The 19,618-nt window shown below is 44.3% G+C and overlaps 2 protein-coding genes across 3 annotated transcripts; both read right to left on the bottom strand.

Annotated features, from left to right (window-relative positions):
• Nucleotides 1-85: 85 nt before the first annotated feature.
• LOC147134163 (polyserase-2-like) lies at nucleotides 86-8,704 on the bottom strand. Of its 2 annotated transcripts, XM_086056850.1 has the most exons (10): nucleotides 8,015-8,704; nucleotides 5,132-5,152; nucleotides 4,217-4,382; nucleotides 3,793-4,055; nucleotides 3,198-3,346; nucleotides 2,429-2,699; nucleotides 1,398-1,572; nucleotides 939-1,192; nucleotides 673-770; nucleotides 86-538 (listed from the first exon to the last, which is right to left on the bottom strand). In XM_086056850.1, the coding sequence occupies exons 1-10, from the start codon at nucleotides 8,064-8,066 to the stop codon at nucleotides 263-265; spliced, it is 1,725 nt and encodes a 574-aa protein (XP_085912976.1). In that variant the 5' UTR covers nucleotides 8,067-8,704; the 3' UTR covers nucleotides 86-262. The 2 variants fall into 2 exon arrangements, with proteins under 2 accessions (XP_085912976.1, XP_085912974.1); XM_086056848.1 differs by lacking the exons at nucleotides 5,132-5,152; nucleotides 8,015-8,704 and having other exon boundaries at nucleotides 4,217-5,122.
• Nucleotides 8,705-10,956: 2,252 nt separating this feature from the next.
• LOC147134164 (serine protease 53-like) lies at nucleotides 10,957-19,455 on the bottom strand. Its single transcript, XM_086056145.1, has 13 exons — nucleotides 19,401-19,455; nucleotides 18,448-18,610; nucleotides 18,302-18,373; nucleotides 17,954-18,222; nucleotides 17,059-17,207; nucleotides 15,809-16,101; nucleotides 15,675-15,691; nucleotides 15,276-15,438; nucleotides 13,620-13,882; nucleotides 13,007-13,152; nucleotides 12,385-12,614; nucleotides 11,376-12,319; nucleotides 10,957-10,976 (listed from the first exon to the last, which is right to left on the bottom strand). The coding sequence occupies exons 1-13, from the start codon at nucleotides 19,453-19,455 to the stop codon at nucleotides 10,957-10,959; spliced, it is 2,784 nt and encodes a 927-aa protein (XP_085912271.1).
• Between the last annotated feature and the right edge of the window lie 163 nt (nucleotides 19,456-19,618).

Here is a 19,618-nt window from a genome sequence, read left to right on the forward strand (position 1 = left end):
AGGTCGCTTTGCTACAACCGTGAGGTTTACATCAGGAAAAGCGCGCGAGACAACTGACAAATGGGTAAGCAGTCGAGCCAAACGGTTTAGAATTGTTGAACGTTTAGAATGTTCATTTATTAATGATAAATAATAAATACATTTCTTCACAAAATCACCAAAAAAGATTGATTGGTACTAGGAGAAATAATCCAAGTAGTTTAAAAAAAATGGCTTTCACATTGACGTTGGGACACTTGGCAGGTGCCGCGTCCTGTTTCATTCAGTGACACAGCACCATCAAGACTGCGTGCAATCCCATGCCAAACAACAGGAGCTGGCTGAGGGGGGGCGACGGTGCTGAGCCGCAGCTGGTGGCCGACGAGAATTGCTCCGTCACTTCCGCCAGGAAGGCATTAAAGCTACTGAGTCTGCGCAAGACCGTCATTTGGTCTTCTCGTCCTATTTGGCTGCCGTTGCTGCTGCTTGTGTTGTTCAGCACCGCCACTTGGTACCAGAAGCTGCCCAGCTGGCACATCAACGACCCGCCACTGTCTTCCTGAATGGATGCAAGTCACAAGACAGGAAGTCACAGTCTTGCCCATTCTGTATTGTACCTTACAAACGGGTCAAAAGTGTTGAAAAGCCATCTTAGATGTGCAATGTGAAAGTGGAAGAAGCAGCGAAGGTCACCTGGACCAGTGTGAGACGTTCCGTACAAATGTTGTCAGTGGACGACAAATTCCCACAGTCCAGCACTGGCGTTGGGATCTCCTTCAAAGTCGGCGTCTCTGCAGTATGAAACAGGAAGACGACGACAGTGAGAAAATGCGAGGGGGTGACATCACGAGGATGACCAATCCAGATGAACACACACCTCGACTTAGAATCAACCCCCCCTTTAGAAGACAGTTTCGAGTTAAGTAAACATCAAATATAATTTGAAGTAGAGCACATACCTCCTGCTTGGCCTGCGCTCCATCCGGCGGCCCAGCAATTGGAGCCGCTGGTGAGGGTCTGCCCACTGTCCACGCAGATGGGCTGGATGAAGTCGGACAGCGGCGGCCGGGATGCCAGCTCCAGGACCGCCACATTTGGACCTGGCAGGGTGCTGGTTGTGATACTGATCACTCTCACCACTATCTCAGAACTGCTGGAGCCACTCTGCCTCACGTGACCCAGGCGGATGGTCCACTCGGACACTGTGTTGGACCTGCACAGCACAAGCCCCACCGTAAGCATACTGCGAGGCACTGATAATTTAGCGCCTAGGATCATTGGGATACGCTAATCCCTCCACAACTTTAAGGTGACGGCTTAAAGAGAAGGACAACAAAATTAAAGCATCTTTAGTGAACCTAATTTACAATAGACACACAGGAGTCACCATCGCAGTGCCTCACGACTTGTTGCCTTACCGTGCGACGCATTGTGCACTGGTAAGCACGGCGTCCTCGGCCACCAACGTGCCACTACAAACGTAACCTCCGTTCCGATACAGACGGGCCATCCAGGGCCATTCGCCTGCCTCGGCCGACGCTGACCCAGGACCCGACAGGCGGTCGTTCAAAGGGGCGCGTCCACATAACACCGCTGCGGAAAACAAACGTCACAGGTCATCTTAGGTCAATACGTTTTTGTGTAAACGGGAAAGAATATTTACATTCTTAAACACTTGTTTTTTGTAAACAGACAATTTGGAGTAAAGACAAAACTTGTGTATTTCTAAGCATGAGTCAAGTCTCCCAGCACAACTAAATTGTGCTTTTTTTCTAAAAATCAAAGACAATTTCATCTTCAACAAATCTAAATGACTTATTTTTTATGAACAAAGAATTTACAGTTTCCGACAAGCCAAAGTACTTTTGTACACAGCAGTGACAATTTGGGTTTTAGCTAATACCCTTTTTTTGTTTTTTTTTGTTTATTTATTTATTTTTTAAAAGGAAAGACAACCCCCAATTTTTTTGACAATATTATGTTCTATGTAGCCCCACTAGTCTAAACGAGGCATTCTGATCAATATTCCGTTTGTGGAATATGATATAAGCAGTAAAATCTATTTGTTTTTGTCCATCTCAGGGGGCGGTCATTTTTTCACTTCTGTCGACTGAAAATGACATCACAGTTACTCGGGGCTCAGGTAACAACCAATCATGGCTCAGCTTCAGTAAACAGGGGAGTCATGATTGGTCGTGACCTGAGCGATGTAATTTTCAGTCGACAGAAAGTGACAAAATGGCCGCCGCCTGAGATGGATAAAAAAACAGGTGGATTTTGGTACTTAACTCCTATTCCTCAAATGCAATACTAATCAGAATGCATTGTTTAGACTAATGGAGGCACTAGAACATTAATTTCACTTTTCCGCAGACTAAATACTTATTTTGTAAACATTCAATTTAGGAATTGTGTAAACATTAAAGTGGTGGTGTGCGGCGCTGCTCACGCGGGGGAATGTCGGTACTGGTGGGTGGCCCGGTCGCCGTCGGATCAGCACAGCTAACCTGCAGGTCTGGGTCGGTTCCCGGAGACGTGAAGGTGACGAACCCTGGCAGGTTGTCGTTGCCAGTATGGCTGCTGATCCAGTCCTGGTATCGGGACACCCGCGTGTAGACACCCGGAATGTTCGGCTCAGCGCAACCTATTCCGAAGCTCACCACCCCGCTCTGGACCCACTTGATGCCTTGCTTGCTCACCATTGGACCGCCAGAATCACCCTGTAGAACACCGCGGTCGCCTTGTTAGCAAAACCACTTTCGCTTTTTGTGACCTTGCTTGATGGACACAAAGAAAGTGAGAAATCTAGAAAACTATCGACTTTACAAGCCGTGCTTTGTAGTTGTGTTCGATTGTGTCATGAGTAAAGCGTCCTCAGTGTATCTTACAATGCATTGAAGAGTAGTCAACAACAAACGATGCGTAGTAGAAAATCAAATCACATGATGCTATGGGCTGAAACTGAGAAATTATTCTATGTTTCTGGGGTATCTAAGACAAATTCATGGGTTGTGGTGCCAAAATGTCTTTCATAAAGGTCATCACAACAGGGGTGGACATAAGGTTTGGATTCACAATACAAACAATATATCATCATTAGGGATGCGAATCAAAATTTGACTCTTTCTGAAAACCAGTTCCCAGTAATTCGATTCCCTAGAATCGTTTGTTTGTCTGCCGATTCCTCTCACCCAAACAATTGAATGCCATCAAGTCACCTGACACGCGTCCTTTCCTCCCTGTCTCAGGCCGGCACAAATCATGTTGTCTGTGATTGTTGCAATGGAGTTGAAGTCACAATTGCACTGGCGGTTTCCCACCACGGGAACCTCCACCTCCATCAGGTTCTGGGGGCTCGGTAGAGGAACTGCACGCACACAAACAGCCACCACGACAACTGTCACTGTCCCGTGAATAGAATCCCAATTGTAAACATCAGAGACAATTTGGAGTCTTCTAATAGATTCAGTTATGGGGCAAAAAAAAAAAAAATACAGGAATACAATTTTGCGTTTGCCACGATGTACATTTTTGTAAACAAAGACAATTAATTTGGCGTGCTGACTATAGGGCTGTGCAATATATCGAAATTTAATTGGGATTTAGAATTTGGTTTCTCACGATCATAAGCATATTATTGAAGAAAAACAATTAATGTGCCGAACGGGCGTCTGGTTGTTCTTTCAAGTTATATTTAGAGCTGGAATGTTTATTTGGTCCTTAAATGCTACGTTTTGAACTCAATGAATAATCAAAAATAATCATGCTTATTTATTTATTTTTTTCAGAATCGCCCAGCACGAGCGCACTGACCTCCCGAGCCGATCTTCCCCCATCCGGTGACCCAGCTGTCGGTTCCGGTGAAGAAGGTGCTTCCGTCGGCGGCCAGGCAGACGGGCACGATGAAGTCGTCGAAGGTCACGGGCGAGGACAGCCTCAACAGGGCCACGTCGTTGTTGAAGGTGCTCGGGTCGTACTCAGGATGGCGGATGATCTCGGTGATGTCGCGCCTTACCTCGTTTGGGTTTGAACCTTCCTGGCTCTGACGACCCAAAAACGCCGTCACAGGGCTGAAACTGCACGCACGCATACACACATCATAACAGTATTAATTTCAATGGCATTTGCGGGTAGTTTTGTTGGCCTCATTTAGCATCAGCATTATGAGGGAACCCTTTGTAAATGTTCCCCCCCCCCGGGGCCCATAGGTTGCTATCATGCGTGAGACTTGAACTACCGGACAAAGCAGTGTGCGGCCGACAGCAGCCAATCACGGGTGATGAGAGACGCCCCGCAGAAGTGTCCGGTCAAAGGCATGTGCAGGCTGACCTGCCAGGGCCACTCACCCCCGGAAGCCGCCTGACCCCCCACGATGCGGTTGTTAAGCAGTGCCTGCCCGCACACTGAAAATACATGCGCACGCACGCACACACGAGGTGAGAAATGGGCAAGCCTCCCGGTCCCAGGCCCACATTTCATTTTTTTTTTTTTTTTTGTCTTGAAACAGAAAGATAGGCCAGATCATTTGAAGATGAAATGAAAAAAGGTTGGGTAAAAAGTATACGTCAAATAGTTCATTTCAGTGATTCTCTACGTGTGGTACAAGTTGCACTGCTGGTACCCCCGTGTGGTATATAGTACAGTTCCGTTGTGTTGAACTTTTTTAAGCACATTCCCGTTGCGTTTAATGTTTTCCGACTGTTCTTTCGCAAAACGTTTATTTTGGCACAATTTTTGTAACGTGCAATACATGTCAATTGATTCATAATTTCAGTACAGGTTTTTTATTTTTCCATATTTACAACACTAGATGGATGGATGCAAATATTTTTCTTTTACTAATCTTTTGATTTTATTAATCATGTAAAATTTCTTAATTGATTATTTGACAAATGATCAGATACATACACTAAAAAGGCATTCCATCATAATTAATCAACGGTAATTTATTGAAAATGTATTACTTACAATAAATCCATTTTACAATTACAAATAGAAAGTTAATAAATCAATTTTAATTGATCATTACTTGGGAGGAGAAAATAAAAGTGTGCTGCTGCACTCTTATTATAGTGTGCTAAAGTGAAAATAAAGAAGCAAAAAATCATTAGGCACACGAAGGAAAGGAGGAAGGAAAGAAGGCTGCACTCACCGTCTGGTTGCGCCGCATTTTCTGAAGATGAAAAAGACAAAGAGAACAAGGCCAGATGTCATTCCAACATGAAGACATTTCCTAAGCAGCACGTCGTCAATCCTGTGCTTAAACGTCAAAGTCGATCATGCTGTCAATAATGTGCCATGTCTTTAAAAAGTAGCTCCTCTAATTATTCAAAGAAAAATGACTTGACTCAAAGGCGGCCCAAAGCTAAATTGGCCTTTACAACTTTAGTGTAGAAAGTCCAAAATGTTTTCTGTCAATCAGGAAGTTGATATGAAGTCAAGCAAGTACGTATGAGCACTCTTGTAGGTTCCTCTGATAGCTTGGCTTTGAAGATGTGAAGCGCTTGTCACAAATGCTGCTTCGGTAACAATTTTGCATCAAATCCTCGACGATTTTGCTTTCCTGTCAATCACTGAGCTAATATGTTGTCGAATGCACGCTCAGTTTCTGTCGTTCACGGAGTCACTTGCCAGCTACTGTTGAACTGCTAACCAGTGAATTTCCCCGCTGTGAGATCAATCATCTCCTCTTTTTCTTCTCTTGCAGCCCAGGAGCCAAGTTGGACTGACAGTTTGGCCTAAACCTCATGCCGTTGTCACATACGCTGCTTCTACCACTCCAGGTACATCTTTATCTAGCCAACCATTTAGTGCTGTTCACATATCTGCTGAACTGCTATTTTTTTTTTTTTTTTTATAAGCTCTATTTCTGACAGCTGCTTCGCATCAGTGTTGCATGGTGTCACTTGTCAACTGCTATTGCAGCCCAGAAACCTTACATAAGTGTTTTTAGCCAAGCCATTCAAGGTTTGACTTCCGAAAAAAAAAGCGTCAGCAACTTTTTCCTGACCACTGCTTCACATCCGTGTTGCACGGCGTCGGAAGCCAAGCTATCCGAGGAATGTACGACAACAGTCATTAGCGGTCCTTACCGCAATGACAACTGAAAACAATCTGTCATCCTAATTCATTTCAAAACTCGTGTCAGATAATTATTTGAACTTTGAGAACATTTTCCTTTCATTGGATTCGGAACAGATTGCGCATTGCTGATTGTTGCGCATGAAATGCGTAAATGAAAAGCATGCAAAGAATGTTAACGATCAAGAAGAAGGAAGATGAAAATAAAAGATATTTACGGTAAGAGGAAGTACCAATGTCGTGCAAAGTGCGGTTAGTTATGTTGTCGTCGTCTTTTATCATCTTCGCTTGTTGTCTGACTGGTTTTGATTGCGCTCTTTTTGCATTTTTTCCACTTGTCAGATGCTTGGCAATGACAAGTGTTTGTCCCGTGGGCCTTTTGGCCCTTTTGGCCCTTGGCAACGTCGGACAGCTTGTACAGAGAGAGGAAGCTCTTAAAAGTGTCAAGCCACTGTCTATGGTCCTCTTTGTAAAAATCCCGTGATAGTGATGAAGGAGTCAGGAATGATTTCAAATCAACTTTCTTGACTCCTTAGACTGTAGGAATAAAACAACTCATTGAAAATTCCCTAATCACCAGAAGGGGAATTTTAGAGGAGGAACTATCGAGGTCCTTTATCTCGTGTATGTCTATCTTGATAGGATGTACAAAAAAAGTCTTTTTGATTGAAAGTTGTCTTTTTCGCTAAATTTTCTCAGTCACACCCCCAAAAGTAAAAAAAAAAAAAAAAGAAAAGTTTGACCGGTCCACATCAAATTGGCTGGGCATGTCCATCATGACAGGATGCATGAAAAAGTCTTCAGGACTCATGAACTCTGAATTTGAACAAGAAGTTGGCCATTTGAATTTGAAGTAGGGATGGACCGATTATTGGCCGGGCTGATTATCGGCGCCGTTATTTGACATTTTGATGAATATCGGTATCTGCCTTTTTTTTAAAAATCTAATGGCGGATAATAAATCAACTTAAAACAGTGTTAACTTCAAGGAACTATTTGTTTAAATTTTCAGTTAACTTTATTAGAGAGTCTAACTGACCCTGGGAGCACTCTGCACCTTTTGGTTTTGTTTGAAATCAAAACAAAGATGAGTGAAATTTTCTCTTTTCTGTCATTTAGAAATTTTGGAGAACTTTATTTTAATCTGTCGAAATATTTTGTGAGCAATTGTCGAAGTTTTCATGTAACTTTTGAAGACATGCGGATGACCCTGGGAGCTCCCTGAACCTTGTTAGAATTTTATTACAAAGATTCATATTGTCGAAAATGTATAGTAATAAAAAACATTAACAATTAATTAATTATGCAAATCTGAAAATGTTCAACAAACATGCGTAAAGGCCTTTCAACAAAGTTAATAGTTTTAATTTGTTTTATTTTTTTAATGCCAATATTTTCCTTTTTACTGAAAATGAATATAGGCTCCAAATATCGGTGATCGGCCTCCTTGACTACTAATAATCAGTATCGGCCCTGAAAAAAACATATCGGTCTATCTCTAGTTTGAAGCAGCCCATTTTCACCCAATTCCTTCATTGGTAAACTCTGTAAACTCAGCCCATGACACCAGTTTGGCTGATCCACACCAAATTGGGTAGACTTTTCTCTCATGACAGGAAACGCAAAAAAAAAAAAAAAAAGTCATCAGGACCCATGTCTGAATTTGAACAGAAAGCGTAGCCATTTTGGTTGGAAGTGGCCCATTTTGGGCAAATTTCTTTAGTAGCAGAATCCTAGACCAATGGGCGATGCAAACTCCTCACAGGAAGGCACTGTGCCGCCGTCTTTGTGCGTAAATGTTCGTGAACGATCATGGAGCAATTTCTGGACTGTCCTTTACCGCACAATTTCACCCATTTCGATTGAATCCCCAAACAAAAAAAAAAAAGCACAGAAGGACAAAATGGAAACGACCGTTTTAAAATGCTTGTATGGAGATGACCAAATGTCTCACCTGTGACTAGCAGCAGTAGCAGCATCACGCTTGTCAACGTCAGCTTGTCCATCACCACAAAATGCGATGATGGCTTAGCCCAAAGGCAACCACCCTTAAGTTCATGTGTAGGACACGCCCACACACAAAGACACAACAACCCCTTCACCTAACGCACTTTTCCAGTGGCCATGCCCACAAACCCGAAGGAGACATACAGTACAATCCAGACAGATTAAAAAAAAAAAAAAAGAGAGGCTGTGGTTGTTCAGAATGCAACGGAGCGACAAACTTTCCCATTGTCTTCACCTTGGAAGATTACCTTCGAAAAAAACTTGAAGAATGACATTGCCGGTCCGTCCGCCCCCTACTTGAAGGTTTTACCTTTGCTTCTTGAAAGCCCCGTTGTGTTCACTTTGCATGCTTGCCTGCCTGTCTGCCTGACGCAGCATCCAGCCTCAGGAAAAATATTTTCACACAAACTTCCTCCTTGTCAATCATTCTCCAGCAGCGGCGGGGACTTCTTTGTCATGTCATTAAAAGATTCATTATAAAAAATGTAATTAAAAGATTCATTACAAACAAAAGATATTTCAAATGTGTATCTAGTCTTAGATAAACAGGATAAACAGTAACTGGTTAATGACGAGTAAAGGTATTTCACAAGTCTGTCGTTTGATCTTTTTTTTACCCATTGACTTTTGTTCAAAGTTTTCTATGTGCAGTAGTGCTTCATCAATGCAATAGATAGGACCAAGGTGGGGCGCAGCCGTCCAGCACTTTGAGCTAGCTGACATAGCATCATAGCAACATTGCGCCCGTGCCTCTGTGCACTCACTCATGTGACATGGGCTGTACAAACAACAGCGCAGTGTGACCTCTTCAAAGGGCGTCCTTTGGCTTTGTGCTGAATGTTTGCTTTGCACAACTCTGAAAGTTATCAAACAAGCGATGATGTGTGTGAGAGGCTTTTGGAATTCCAGTTTGCGACAACTTCCTGCTTTCGTTGAGGGCCTCATTGTCGTCACCGAGCGGGAAGCAATCGTGCCACGTTGATTTCAAGCTTGTTGCTCTTGACGCTTTGCGCCTCTACTTGATTGACAGCAGCTTCAACACCTTAAACATGGCGGGGGGGGGCAATCATGTTGTGCTTTGGACAGCCGGCACTACCAACATTTACCAAACCGTAGAAAACACAATCGAGTTCCCACAATCGGCCACCACAGACTGCACAGCCCCACTTTTCTTGTCCGTCAAGTTTGATTGATTATTACCTCAAGTCATTTGTAATTCCAATGCACTTCACAAACAACGGCGAAAAGAAACACCGTGCTTACGTAAAAGACGAAAGATGATTGACAGCACAATCAAATAGTGATGTGCGCTGAGGACCACGGCAGGTGAGCCACTTGATGTTAATATCCATATTTAGGAGCCATTTTCCTTTAAATTCACAATAGTGTTTCACCGGGAACATTTGCAGCAGTTGCGACAGAACATATTATTAGCTTACTTATTTAAAAGGCTACTCATTGCTAATGTGAACACTTGTCCTCCTCAAAATGTTCACTTTTGCCCTATACCGAATTATACCTTCATGTTTTCAAACTATTCTTTTCCAGTCCTATTGCCAATAAATTGCTTTGAGTCTTTTTAATGGCTAGAATGCACAGACACAAGCTGGAGTAACTTTGCCACATCTGTTACAGTCAAGAACAAGTCATTTTTGGCCAAAAATCTGAAAAGCTGTGTAGGCTAACTAGCTTGGTGTTTGAGTATAAGAAGTACACCACATTGCACTTTTTACAATCAGCAAAAACACACAAATATTCCGTACATTAGCCCGACTACGGAAAAACAGAATACAAATGTCTGAAAACATTTCACTGGAGACGTGAAGAGAGACACAACAGGCACTTACTAAAAGCCACCTGTGTTGTAGTACAGTAATTATACCAATAGATGGTGCTGTTGCAATGTGATTTTTGTAACAGTTTTGCACAACCTGAAACGAGGAGATGATGCCAAATGCCTGCTGAGCACAGGTCTCAAATCACCACCCGGGGGCCATATCTGGCCAGCTAAAGAAAATCAGCTGCAACTACTTCATGTTTCTTGATCTTGAAAAATCCAAATTAGTTTTGAATCTTAAGTTGTTCAAACCATCAACCCGCAGTGTACGTAGGGAGTCTGCCAACCTGTTAGATTGGGGAGATGTGACGTCCTTTTTGATCACCGGCTGGTCGGAACGGGGCGGGGGCCGACAGTGTTTATGAATATGGCCGGGGGTGTCGCGGCCGGGCGGGCAAAAAAAGGTCAAGTGCCAACCCCGGTAATGTCTTTTTATTTGATAAACATGGAATAATTGTATAAACGTATGTTGTCATATAAAAAACACATTGCTTGCTGTAACTGTTTAAAGACAGCGACACGCTTGCTTATTGGTGCTTATTAGAAACGAAAAATGGAACAGTACGACCATTCCCGTAGCACAGCAAACACACACACGCACACGCACACACACACACACCCCAAAAAACAATGCGACAAAATCTGTGCTGGTGCGTCCAACTGAAAAAGTTGGTTGGGCCTGTACTGTAGGGGACATTCAGGTTCCATGGTTTCTCAGCAATCAGTTTTGTGTTTCTTTCTTTATTCATTTAATTTACAGTTCAACAGTCAGCACTTCTTTGTGTGTTTTGTACTTCTTCTGTCTGTCATGTTCGTCATTACGTGGGTGCCACCCAGTGTTCATAATGAGACACCACAGCTTGTGTTGTAACTGATTTAAAAAAGGTCGACCTAAATGTTACTTGAAGCACTGTTGTATTGAATTTCATTCTTTGCACTGAAGTTGAAAAGAAGTTGTACAACCATGTTTTGATTGGGGACTTTTATGGCCACTAGACATTTTTCTCTCATTTTATTAACTTTAGTTTATAAAATTCACATTATTGTGTGTTCTACAGGCGGTCCATAAAGTCTGGATACAGAAGTAAATGGCCGTACAAATTTCAGAAATACAGTAGATGTAATGAAATCAATACTTTTGAATACTTAATGTATAATATTTAGTTACCCTTTATTATGAATTACTTTATTATTTATTATTATCTGTTATTATAAATCGCAATATGTATCTTTTATTTATTATGATGGTCATCTTTTATTTTGTTTATTGTTTTGCCAAGTGGCTTGCGGTGACGTAGTGACGAGTTCCGTTCATGTGCCGTTTTGCAAATGTCCCTTTTCAGGAGATCCCGAAGGGGTGGGTGCTGTGGGTGGATGCGGGTGGTGTTGTGAATGGAGGTTCTGGTGTTTGGGATCCTATGGGGAAGGTAGTATGTGGTGGTGGGGATTATGGGGAGAAGGAAGGGCGGACATTGCTTGGTGGTGAGAAGGAAGGGGGGAAGTTGCTTGGTGGAGAGAAGGAAGGGGGGAAGTTGCTTGGTGGTGAGAAGGAAGGGGGGAAGTTGCTTGGTGGAGAGAAGGAAGGGGGGAAGTTGCTTGGTGGAGAGAAGGAAGGGGGGAAGTTGCTTGGTGGAGAGAAGGAAGGGGGGAAGTTGCTTGGTGGTGAGAAGGAAGGGGGGAAGTTGCTTGGTGGAGAGAAGGAAGGGGGGAAGTTGCTTGGTGGTGAGAAGGAAGGGGGGAAGTTGCTTGGTGGAGAGAAGGAAGGGGGGAAGTTGCTTGGTGGTGAGAAGGAAGGGGGGAAGTTGCTTGGTGGTGAGAAGGAAGGGGGGAAGTTGCTTGGTGGTGGTGGGGATTCCGTGGAAAAGGAAGGGGGGAAGTTGCTTGGTGGTGAGAAGGAAGGGGGGAAGTTGCTTGGTGGTGAGAAGGAAGGGGGGAAGTTGCTTGGTGGTGAGAAGGAAGGGGGGAAGTTGCTTGGTGGTGAGAAGGAAGGGGGGGAGTTGCTTGGCGGTGGTGGGGATTCTGTGGAAAAGGAAGGGGGGAAGTTGCTTGGTGGTGAGAAGGAAGGGGGGGAGTTGCTTGGTGGTGGTGGGGATTCTGTGGAGAAGGAAGGGGGGAAGTTGCTTGGTGGTGAGAAGGAGGGGGGGGAGTTGCTTGGTGGTGGTGGGGATTCTGTGGAGAAGGAAGGGGGGAAGTTGCTTGGTGTTGAGAAGGAAGGGGGGGAGTTGCTTGGTGGTGGTGGTGATTCTGTGGAGAAGGAAGGGGGGAAGTTGCTTGGTGGTGGTAGTGAGGATTCTGTGGAGAAGGAAGGGGGGAAGTTGCCTGGTGGTGATTCTGTGGAGAAGGAAGGGGGGAAGTTGCTTGGTGGTGATTCTGTGGAAAAGGAAGGGGGGAAGTTGCTTGGTGGTGGTGGGGATTCTGTGGTGAAGGGAGGGGGTAATGTAGTCGTTGTTGGTGGTGGTGGGGGTGGGGGTGGAGGTGGCGGTGGGGAACAGATAAAGCCCAGGTCTGGGTCGGTGCCCACGGACATGAAGGTGACAAAGCCTGGCCGGTTGCTGTCGCTCATGTGGCTGCTGATCCAATCCTGGTACCTGGACACCCGTGTGTAAACACCCGGAAAGTTCGGCCGGGCGCAGCCTACCCCAAAGCTTACTAGCCCGCTTAGGACCCACAGAGATCCTTGCTTGCTCACCATGGGACCACCAGAATCACCCTGTGGAACACCACAACCTTTGTATTAGCCGAAATCATTTTTGCTCTGGTGACATCGACAGACACCAATTAATTAGGTGAGAAATCTGGTTGGATTATAGACTCTTTGATAATTTTGGGAAACAACAGCGGGCGTGTACTTGACTGCCACCGACCTCAACTGAGATCATGACAAAAACGGTCTCACGGGCATGGAGGAAGTGTTTTGCTGACCTGTCTTTGAATTAGCATTCAAGCCATTTCAGTATCGTGATGTCTTTGCCTTGGTCAAATGACGTATGTATTTTTTATGTCTTCATTTATTCTGCTTTCTTGTCTGGATTTTTTCCTAGTCAGTGTAAGGCAAGGGCGCATGGTATTTGCCTTAAATGAATGAATGAATTTGTTTGTCACCTGACAGGAGTCCTTTCCACCCTCGCTCGGGCCAGCACAAATCATGTTGTTGGTGATGGTTTGATCGCCGTAGTAGCAATTGCATTGGCGGTTTCCTACCACAGGAAGCTCAACTTCCATCAGGTTCTCGGGTGGCGGTAGAGGAACTGCGCAAAAACAACAACACCAAAAGTGTGTCATTAACATCAGAGGTACAAAGCTCATAGGCAAGAATCAACAAACAAAATACAAATAAAAATTGTATTGTTATTGTATTGATTGCTTAGACCTTAGTGCTTCTATTTGGCTTCGGGTTTCACACGTGAAAACGACACTTAAGCAAACATTAGGTCGAGTTGTTTATGAGAGAAAAGCAAACCATTCTGAAGCTGAGAGAAGATGGAAAATCGATCAGAGCTCTTGGAGAAACATTGGACATAGTCAATACAACAATTTTATCCTAACTTTTGAAATAAAGAAAATTCAGGTCTTCATAAAAACTCATATTCGTATGTTGGAAGTATCAAAGGAAATGTAAGTCGACAAAAAGGGAACCCGCCTGTTTTTGTAAACATCAAAGAACTTTTAAATGACTTGTTGTTAGGAAAACAGACAATTAGGAGTGCTGACTGACCTCCAAAGCCGATGTTCCCCCAGCCAGTGACCCAACTCTCGGTTCCGGTGAAAAAGGTGCTTCCGCTGGCGGCCAGGCAGACTGGCCGGATGAAGTCGCTGAACACCACGGGCGAGGACAGCCTCAATAACGACACGTCATTGTCAAAGGTTAAAGGGTCGTAGTTGGGATGCCGGATGATTTCCACCACCATGCGGCGAACCTCGTTAGGATTGAAACCCTGCTGGCTCTCACGGCCTAGAAACGCTGTCACGGTTACAGAACTGCACACACACACATCAGGACTTCTTATTTTCTTCATGGATTTGCTCTGTTTTTATGGTCAATCTGTGTCGTTGTTCAAGATTCAAGATATTTACTCTCCGTATGCACTGGAAGAGAAAACACAATGCTAGCACTGAGCAATTCCTACTTTTCTAGTCCCCCCTATACGTTTATTAAGAGAATAAAAAGATGGAAAAAAGTGCCATTTTAAATGATAAAAGATACATGCTAAAGAAAGAGGTGGGGCTAGCCATTGAATGACAGTTACATGCAAAGAGGACGGTGCATTTGCCAGTTGAACCTGGAGTGCGTGAGGTGAATATTTGCCACGCTCGCCACACGGGCGAAAGACCAGTTGAGCTGATAAAAATCGCCCCAGTTTGAAAAGCTTTGGTTTTGGAGGCGCTGGGTGAGTGTTGACACCAAACAACAGCTCAGAGCGCCCATCCATTGTGAAACCCTTGGAAGTGGTGCTGGAGAGTGCTCCCCGTGGGGATTCCCTCCCTGTTTAGAACCTGTGCGCTGTTCTGTTATTGGATTTGTCCTTGTCACAGTTTGTCCATGTTTAACTATAACTTGGCACCGCGACACCCTAGAGCTCATTTTGTGTCATCGACATTGTGACCGCATGTCTTGGACACTCGAGTGAAGAGAAGGGCAGATCTGTCAACTAACAAAAAGTGGTGGTGAGTAGTCCCACCGTCACAAGCTGAGGGTTTTAATTCAAAGAACAAGATCACGGACACCAGTGGCCAAAAGTTATTTCCGCCATTGGGTGTCCGAGCTCTCCCTTAGACATAGCGTGAACGGTTGGGTAATCCGGGAGGAGCCAGAGTTGAGCCATTGCTCCTTTGCATCTGATTAGATGCCTCCTAGGCACCTTCCTGGTAAAGTGTTGACCCAGGACACCCTGGGGAAACTCTCCCAGATGGCCTCGGAGCGCCTAGGAATCTCCGCAGAAGTGCTGGACGAAGTTTTGGGGAGAGGGAAATCTTGGCTTGCCTACTTAAGCTGCTGCTGTGTTACCATCTTACCCATGGCACGCAGCCAATATTCATTTTGTGTATATTAATATGAATAATACCGATAATTAATTTCATAGACAGGCACCTTTCAAGGCACTCGAGGCCATTGTACAAACATAATAAAAGAAAACATGCAGTACAATAAAAATAATAGAACATCAAACCAATTAAAATAGCATGTGATATGGGCAACGGTCTAGCGAATAGGCAGTCTGGAATGGCTGCGTCTTGAGTCTTAAAGGGCTCAAGTAGCTCTTTAATTGGTGTTGGGAGTATGAGGGGAAGCCTTCTCCACTGGATGCCAAAAGTTTCAGAAGCCCTGCTTTAGCATGTGTTGTGGCTAAGTGTACACATGTGTGTGCCTGACCTGAAAAAGCAGTGCGCAGTCGACAGCACCCACTCGTTGTTGATGAGTACGCCCCCGCAGAAGTGTCTCCCGACCAAGTGCAGGCTCACCTGCCAGGGCCACGCACCAGGGGAGGCCGCCTGCCCTCCCACAATGCGGAGGTTCAACGGGGCCACGCCGCACTCTGGAAACACACGCACGTATGAGGTGAAACATGGGCAAACGTTAAAGCTCAAAGCCCAGAAGGAAGGCAGGAAGGAAGAAAGTAAGCCTGTGGCTCACCTTGCGGGCCACTGGAGGAGGTGATGCTCAGCCCGATGCAAAAGCAGTCGGGGCAGATTATGGGGGGGCATATCGGACATGAGGTGGTGGACGATGTTGTGCCAGTGTACGGAGTTATTCCAGTGTACGGAGTTGTGCCTGTGTACGGAGTTGTGCTTGTGTACGGAGTTGTGCCGGTGTACGGAGTTGTGACGGTGTACGGAGTTGTACCGGTGTACGTAGTTGATCCGCTGTACGGAGTTGTGCCGGTATACGTAGTTGATCCGGTGTACGGAGTTGTGCTAGGTTGTTGGTGTGTCATTCCTTCGGGCAGGCTGGTGATGGCGAGGGGCGAGCCGGCGGTACATCTAACCTGCAGGTCTGGATCGGTGCCCACGGACATGAAGCTTACAAAACCTGGCGAGTTGCTATCGCCCGTGTGGCTGATGATCCAACCCTGGTACCGGGACACCCGTGTGTAGACGCCAGGAATCTCCGGCAGGGCGCAACCTAATCCGAAACTCACAAGTCCACTCAGGACCCACGTGGACCCATGCTTGCTCATCAGGGGACCGCCACCATCACCCTGTGGAACATCACGTTCACCTTGTTAAAGCACCACTTTAACTTGTTGTGACATCATCGACAGACACAGATTAAGATCATACAATACAATACAATACAATTTTATTTATATAGTTAAAAGAAATTTGATATGAATACTGACCATTTTATAATGTTTGTATAATTTGGCCAAATTTAATAGCAACATGTAATTCAAAGATGGAGACACAGCAATGATGTCTAACTTCAGCGGTCATTATGAAACTACCTGTACAGGCGCAGGTTAACTACGCTAACTTCGCAATTTAGCTGACAGCTGGCCAGACATGAAGTAATCATGTCAACTTTGTACTAAATTTATAAGATCTTAAAATGAAAGGCAATACGGAAACAGAAACTGGAAACTATACCATACGACCTCTGTGAACCTGTTTAGATATACAGTATTTAGACACAGCCTTAAATGTGTTGACTCGTTGTTTCCATACGTGGGTATGTCCGCCATATTTGATGTGGCAGATCCACTCAAAATTGCAATATAATGGACTGAACTTTCTATAAGTGCAGTGAAAGGATTCTGGATCGACTGATCAGGTCAGGTCCTGAGGAAGAACCAGTTTCTCAATGGTGTCTACTTCCAGCACTTCCATCTTATTAAATGTACTCTTATGCAGTTTTAACTTGTACAGCATCTTACTACATTATATGGTAAATGTTGGCCAATTGGCCTCCCTTGCAGCCCCCATCGGTGATCCCTTCTCTAGGGTTCTTCCTCTTTTTTTCCAAAGCGTTTTTTGAGTTTTTCCTTGCCCTGTCCGGGGGCCAAGAGCAGGGGACATCGCCCATCTTTGTGAACTGTGTTCCTATAAAGCCCTTTGAGACTGTTTTGTGATTAAGTGCTATACAAAGAATTGACTTGAAGGTTCTAGTCCCAACCAAAGAATGTTGTCCCAAATGAAGGTACTACGACTGAAGTCACCTGACAGGCGTCCTTTCCTCCCTCTCTCAGGCCGGCACAAATCATGTTGTCTGTGATTCTTCCAGTCGAGTTGTAGTCGCAATTGCACTGGCGGTTACCTACAATAGGAACCTTGACCTCCATCAGGTTCTCGGGGGCCGGTAGAGGAACTGCACACAACAACAACACCAAACGTGTGGCACTAACAGGCTAGCTGGAGGTACAGTGCTCCTCCACCATAGCATGGATTTTGAAGTGATCGTTTTTTTTATCGGATTATCATTTTACACGCCAGTATACAGGCAAGTCAGAATTTAGAGTTGCGTTCCTTCAGTGTAGTTCCACATTGTGCCACAGCACGGCAGCACTGAGTTGTTTTGGAAGTCTTATTTCAAACTGGAAGAAGAGGCTGGGGAAGTCCCCAACCAAGGTCCAAAGACTATTTAGTCATGTTAATTAATATGTAACAATCTCCCCATCAAATATTTCATACCTGGTGTGCATTTCTCATAAAAGACGACTTGATAGGCATCTCTATACATGGGGTTCCATTCCAAACAATTCAAGGATGGTACATTTTAAATTTTGGGTCTGATAAATTAAAACTGATTTTCCGATTAAGTCATTTTTGTTATAGCGCTTTAGTCTTCAAATGTTTCTAACTTAAAGTAATTGTTCTTTGTACATTAAAAGCAGGTAAATCCATTTTCAACAAACTTAACATAGTAGTTCGAAAAAAAAAAAAAAGAATTTACTCTTCAGCATAGCTTTAAGGTATTCTGGAGACATTGAAGACAAGATAATAGTCTTCAAAGAAGTTGATTTGGTAAAACATCAAAGATAATTTGTCATTTTTAAGGAACGTAAGAGCCTTGTTTTAGGTTAACCCAAAGAACATTTAGGAGTTCTGACTGACCCGCCGAGCCAATGATCCCCCATCCGGTGACCCAGCTTTCGGTTCCGGTGAAGAAGGTGCTTCCGTCGGCGGCCAGGCAGACGGGCCCGATGAAGTGGTTGAAGGGCACGGGCGAGGAAAGCCTCAACAGGGCCACGTCGTTGTCTAAGGTGACTGGATCGTAATCGGGGTGGAGGATGATCCGAGTGACACTGCGGCTTACCTCGTTAGGATTGGGACCTTGCTGGCTGTGACGCCCCACAAATGCCGTCACACTCACACTTCCAGATCTGCTAACACACACATACACCATGACTTCCAGGTTTTTTTTTGTTGTTTTTAAAAGATTTGTATTTTTTTTTTTGTTACCGTTCGTTTTTGTTTTTGTGATTGATGGTTTTGTCATTAGTCGTTATCAGTATTTCAGTTTCGATGCAGACGCTTCAAGGTCACTGTGTGTGTGGGTGTGTGTGTGCATGTGTGTGTGCGCGTGTGTGCGTGTGTGTGTATCTCACATGCTAAAGCAGTGCGCAGCTGACAGCACCCACTGGCTGCTGATGAGCGAGCCCGCGCAGATGTGGCTCCCAAATATGTGCAGGCTGACCTGCCAGGGCCACGCACCTTGGAGGGCCACCTGACCCCCCACGATGCGGGTGTTGAAAGGGGCTCGCCCGCACGCTGAAAACACACGCACATTCACATGGGTCACAAAGTCGAAACTTTCACACAGTTACATAGTCCATCATGATTAACAAAATGTAAAATATTGCTAAAATGTTTTATTTTCAGTAAATCAATCCATCAATTACCCGACAAATGAAAAATAAACTTTAAAACAAAATGTTCGAATTCAATTTTAATTAACATTTGGGTAAAGACGGAGAGAGGTAGGAAAGTACAGTAGGCTCAAAGGAAGGGAAGAAAGGAAGGCTGCGACTCACCTGCTTGCCCTCTGCATTCTAAAATTGAAAAAGACAAAAACAGCGATTCCAGTCATCGAATAGTGCTCATATTTCACGGGCGGCACATGCCGATTCATTTCCTTCATCAATCGTATGATCAAATGTCAAACTTGATCAAGTTGTGCTGACAATGAAATGCACTGTTTGTACGAAAAGTAGCTTTTTATGAACACCACGCATTCTGTTCCAAAGAAAAACACGTATCACAAATGTTATTTTACTTGATTCAAAGTCAACCAAATGCAAATGAACCTTTACAAACCCAAACATTTATTCGGCTGTCGTGTAGGAAATGCCCAAATGCTTTCCTGTCAATCACAACCATAGTACTACACTCTTCTGACGGTTTGTCTTAAGTCATAGCATGAATCGTAAAAGTAGTAATTTTGTTTTCCCCTTTGTTTTAATGTAAATCAATCCGAGTACATTTGGAAAATCCCATTATATTGGTTAAACTATGTTTTTACAAAACATGAAAAACAACAACAAAAATAGAAGAGTCTGACCTGTGATTATTAGCAGCAGTAGCAACACGGTGCTTGTCAGCATCGGCTTGTCCATGACCACCAAGCTTAAGGATGCCTGGCAACCTCCACCACCGCCAGTAAGTACCTGAGCAGGGCACACCCACACTTAAAAGTCACACCTATGCACCTGCCTATAGACCTGTCCTCGATAATCTATAAAAGATTTGGCATCCAGCGCCGAGAAAATCTATTTTGTT

Source organism: Filicampus tigris, chromosome 16, assembly GCF_054856515.1.
Source record: "Filicampus tigris isolate MCC_2025a chromosome 16, RoL_Ftig_1.0, whole genome shotgun sequence".
Lineage (NCBI taxonomy): Eukaryota > Metazoa > Chordata > Actinopteri > Syngnathiformes > Syngnathidae > Filicampus > Filicampus tigris.